This window comes from Salmo salar, chromosome 02, assembly GCF_965601325.2.
Source record: "Salmo salar chromosome 02, fSalSal1, whole genome shotgun sequence".
Taxonomy (NCBI): domain Eukaryota; kingdom Metazoa; phylum Chordata; class Actinopteri; order Salmoniformes; family Salmonidae; genus Salmo; species Salmo salar.
In genome coordinates this window covers 85,780,001-85,785,232 of record NC_138292.1, presented here as the reverse complement: position 1 = coordinate 85,785,232, position 5,232 = coordinate 85,780,001, and the positions used below count along the sequence as shown (strand labels likewise).

The window sequence follows — 5,232 nt, the reverse complement described above, 5'->3', positions numbered from 1 at the left end:
GCCTGGTCTAAACAACACTGGCCAGCCGGGCTAGTAGACCGCAAGTAATACTAGCCTGGTCTAAAAAGCACTGCACAGCCGGGCTAGTAGACCACAATTAATACTAGCCTGGTCTAAACAACACTGGCCAGCCGGGCTAGTAGACCGCAAGTAATACTAGCCTGGTCTAAAAAGCACTGCACAGCCGGGCTAGTAGACCACAATTAATACTAGCCTGGTCAACATTCAGGTCCAAAATATGTGCCATGCAAGACATTTCACTGGCAACCGGGCTAGTTTGGTACATTTACTACTAGCCTGGTCTGAACAGTACTATCCCCAGGCTAGTTTGGTACATTTACTACTAGTCTGAACAGTACCAGCCCCAGGCTAGCGGGCTAGCTTAATGTTCATCCCTGATTTAAAAGAGAAAACATTAAAAACGGTTCATAGTTAAAAGCTTGGTTTGTTTAATGCCAGAAACATTATTTTACATTTTAAACAATTCAATGGTTTTGCATTTCTTTTTTTCTTTTTTTACAATATGTACCACATGTATGTCTGCATCATACAACAGCAGCACCTAGTTGTCATAATGTATATACACAGTAAATAAGAGTAGAATTAGGGTTAAAAGGTTAGAGAGAGACAGGAAGAGCTATGGGGGGGGCTTTATAAAACAAAACAGAAATACACATGAATCCAGTCAGGATTGTGCTGAACGAACACACACACACACACACACGTGCTGGCGGACACACACCCCAGAACTTCCCGCTGTGCCAGAGATAGCAGCTTCCTCAAAGGCAAAGACAAGTCACACACACACACACACTTAGTGGCAGTTCTGTCCAACACACACGCATCAAGAGGAGGGCGACAAGAGCCACAGACGCAGTCGCTTGAGAGGAGGGGAGGGGCTACTATACAGGAAGGCTTCTAGGCCTCAGGACCCCAACTCTCTTCAACACACCTCTAGTAAGGGGGGGGGGGGGGGTCCCCCACCACTCAGAACACATGGCCAACACAGTCTCATCCCAGTGGTCTAGACAGGCTGCTGGTGAGCTACCAGTCTGTTTGTGCTATCATTCCAAGTCCTATCATTCCAAGTCCATGAGGAAAGGAGGGAACACAGGAAGAAGGGATGACAGAGGGAGGAGGGATAAGTGGCTTTTTAATCATTTACATTTGTCTTTATTTGAAAGCAACAGAGGTGGAGGGACCAGGTTGGGAGGGTTTGATTGGCCGGCCTGGTGCAGGAGTCATCATCCAATCAGCTCGACCGCGACAGCAAAGTAGAAATATCTAGTATGCGTGGCGTGTGTCATTTGTGTGTGTGTGAGAAACGTGCCTTGATCGTGTGTGTATGCATCATCGGTGTGCGTGCGTGATATCCGGGATACTCAGAGCATCCGGTTGCGTTTATGGGTGGGCGAGTCTGTGATGACATCACTGCACTGGGCAGATGCCCTCTTCCTATTGGCAGCAGCGGTTGCCGCAGCGTTCTCCAAATGGAGCGCCATCTCCTCGGCGATGAAGGTGTTCAGGTCGACGTCGTGGAGACCGTTCCTACGGTTACGACCCAGCTGCGGAGTGACGGGGCTGTCGCGTGTTAGGTGCGTCGGAGAGCCAGGGGCACCGGAACGAACAGATATACTGGCCATCGCCCCACTCAGGCCTGGAGGGGAATTATAACACAGGAGTCAGTAAAAATCAAGCAGTGTCTCTCCACATCTACCCAGACACCAAAATATTAGAGAGAGAGGTGGGAGAGAGAGAGAGAGAGAGAGAGAGAGAGAGAGAGAGAGAGAGAGAGAGAGGAGAGAGAGAGAGAGGTGGGAGAATCCCAATTGAATGTAATTTAAATCAGTTCCGTGGTTGCCATTGCGCCATGAACAGGGCAGAGAGCTCCTGTACATTGTTTTAAACATATTTTTTAATTACTTCTTGAATGTTTGAGTATAATATCTGGTGGATTTGACCTACGGAGTTTCTGGACTAATGGCCATTCAGTCAGTGTTTGGCTAGGTAGCTAGCTGGACTAATGGCCAGTCAGTCAGGGTTTGGCTAGGCGACTAGCTGGACTAACGGCCAGTCAGTTTGTTAGGCTAGGTAGTTAGCTAGCTGGACTAATGGCCAGTCAGTCAGTGTTTGGCTAGGCAGCTAGCTGGACTAATGGCCAGTCAGTCAGGGTTTGGCTAGGCGACTAGCTGGACTAACGGCCAGTCAGTTTGTTAGGCTAGGTAGTTAGCTAGCTGGACTAATGGCCTGTCAGTCAGGGTTTGGCTAGGCAGCTAGCTGGACTAATGGCCAGTCAGTCAGGGTTTGGCTAGGCAGCTAGCTGGACTAATGGCCTGTCAGTCAGGGTTTGGCTAGGCAGCTAGCTGGACTAAATGGCCAGTCAGTCAGTGTTTGGCTAGGCGACTAGCTGGATTAAATGGCCAGTCAGTCAGTGTTTGGCTAGGCAGCTAGCTGGATTAAATGGCCAGTCAGTCAGGGTTTGGCTAGGCAGCTAGCTGGACTAATGGCCATTCAGTCAGTGTTTGGCTTGGCTAGGTAGCTAGCTGGACTAATGTCCAGTCAGTCAGTGTTTGGCTTGGCTAGGTAGTCAGCTAGCTGGACTAATGGCAAGCCAGTTTATCTTGGCTAGGTAGTCAGCTAGCTGGACTAATGGCCAGTCAGTTTTTGGCTAGGAGGCTAGCTGGACTAATGGCCAGTCAGTCAGGGTTTGGCTAGGCAGCTAGCTGGACTAACGGCCAGTCAGTCAGTGTTTGGCTAGGTAGCTAGCTGGATTAAATGGCCAGTCAGTCAGGGTTTGGCTAGGCGGCTAGCTGAACTAATGGCCAGTCAGTCAGTGTTTGGCTAGGCAGCTAGCTGGACTAACGGACAGTCAGTTTGTTAGGCTAGGTAGTTAGCTGGCTATGTGATCATTTGAATGATGTTTCCATGAACGATATGGCCTGTGGTGGAAGGAGTTGAGAGAGGCCTCGTAAAGGGACTGTGTGTCTGTCTCACCGTGCAGTGCGATGGCCTCTCTGAAGGGCTGCAGGTCTGCCTCGACCGACGACCCGCTCTCCGTGGGCGGCTGCCTGCTGGGTGACATCACAGAGAGGGCGTGGCCATGTTTGGGCATCTGTGCGTCGCGACGGGGGTTGCGTGGGGGCGGGGCCTTGCCACACAAAAAGCTGATGAGGTCCTCCCTCCTGATGTTTCTCCTCCTCTTCTTCACCCAGGCCAGCACGTCTTTATTACGACGCTGGTACGACCGCTGGATCCCCAACTCATAGCTCTGCTGCTGGGACTCTAGTGACTCTGTTAGGGGAGAGAGAGAGAGAGAGAGAGAGAGAGGAGGGAGAGAGGTTGGTACCCTCCCTGGATGTAGTTGACTTTACCAGTGTGTTACAAACTATGAAGACCAGTCAGTCAGTAGCTGTGTCCATAGCAGACGACCAGCAACACAGAATAGATAAATCAAGTCATTTACCACATTAACATTACACGTTGCATTAGTCTCCAAGACATTACCATAATGACTTACTGCGCTAACAGCATTAATCTCCAAAATGTTTACATAATGACTTCACGTACTAATAGCAGGTAGAATTAGTCTCCAAGACGTTTACATAATGACTTACTGCACTAATAGCAGGTAGATTTAGTCTCCAAGACGTTTACATAATGACTTACTGCACTAATAGCAGGTAGATTTAGTCTCCAAGACGTTTACATAATGACTTACTGCACTAATAGCAGGTAGAATTAGTCTCCAAGACGTTTACATAATGACTTACTGCACTAATAGCAGGTAGATTTAGTCTCCAAGATGTTTACATAATGACTTACTGCACTAATAGCAGGTAGAATTAGTCTCCAAGACATTTACATAATGACTTACTGCACTAACAGCAGGTAGCATTAGTCTCCAAGACGTTTACATAATGACTTACTGCACTAACAGCAGGTAGCATTAGTCTCCAAGGCGTTTATATAATGACTTAGTGCGCAAATAGCAGGTAGAATTAGTCTCCAAGACATTACCATAATGACTTACTGCGCTAACAGCATTAATCTCCAAAATGTTTACATAATGACTTACTGCAGTAATAGCAGGTAGCATTAGTCTCCAAAACATTTACATAATGACTTAACGTACTAATAGCAGGTAGCATTAGTCTCCAAGACGTTTACATAAAGACTTACTGCAGTAATAGCAGGTAGCATTAGTCTCCAAGACGTTTACATAATGACTTACTGCACTAATAGCAGGTAGCATTAGTCTCCAAGACGTTTACATAATGACTTACTGCACTAATAGCAGGTAGCATTAGTCTCCAAGACGTTTACATAATGACTTACTGCACTAATAGCAGGTAGTATTAGTCTCCAAAACATTTACATAATGACTTAACGTACTAATAGCAGGTAGCATTATTCTCCAAGATGTCTACATAATGACTTACTGCGCTAACAGCATTAATCTCCAAAATGTTTACATAATGACTTAACGTACTAATAGCAGGTAGCATTAGTCTCCAAGACGTTTACATAATGACTTACTGCACTAATAGCAGGTAGCATTAGTCTCGAAGACATTTACATAATGACTTACTGCACTAATAGCAGGTAGCATTAGTCTCCAAGAGGTTTACATAATGACTTAACGTACTAATAGCAGGTAGCATTATTCTCCAAGATGTCTACATAATGACTTACTGCGCTAACAGCATTAATCTCCAAAATGTTTACATAATGACTTTCTGCACTAATAGCAGGTAGAATTAGCCTCCAAGACGTTTACATAATGACTTAACGTACTAATAGCAGGTAGCATTAGTCTCCAAGACGTTTACATAATGACTTACTGCAGTAATAGCAGGTAGAATTATTCTCCAAGACGTTTACATAATGACTTACTGCAGTAATAGCAGGTAGTATTAGCGTCCAAGATGTTTACATGATGACTTACTGCACTAATAGCATTGAGACTGAGCTCAATAGAAACATCCTCACCCCTGACTCTCACACACATGCATACAGGGTTGTATTTAACAATGCACACTGTAGAACGCATCTTGCAATGGAAAACAGAAACAAGCATTTTCTATTGGACAGGTTCCCCACATTGGAATATTTGCTTGCATTTCATCCCTAGTGAACAGGACCCTGGTGGTCTAGCTACAGCACGGAGTATGGGTGTGTGGCTAGGGAAGAGAGGCGGGGAAGGGTTTGGGTGGTAGACTGTTGTCATTCATC

General features: G+C 46.1%; 1 protein-coding gene across 1 annotated transcript in view; it reads right to left on the bottom strand.

Moving 5' to 3' along the window:
- Positions 1-425: 425 nt before the first annotated feature.
- LOC106595434 (HUWE1-associated protein modifying stress responses) overlaps positions 426-5,232 on the bottom strand; it is a 6,628-nt gene continuing 1,821 nt past the window's right edge. Inside the window, exons 3-4 of the mRNA XM_014186810.3 lie at positions 2,995-3,291; positions 426-1,657 (exon numbers count right to left, since the gene is read on the bottom strand). Of these exons, the coding sequence (XP_014042285.1) occupies positions 1,383-1,657; positions 2,995-3,291 (572 nt within the window). The 3' untranslated portion in view covers positions 426-1,382. The remainder of the gene's footprint in view (positions 1,658-2,994; positions 3,292-5,232) is intronic.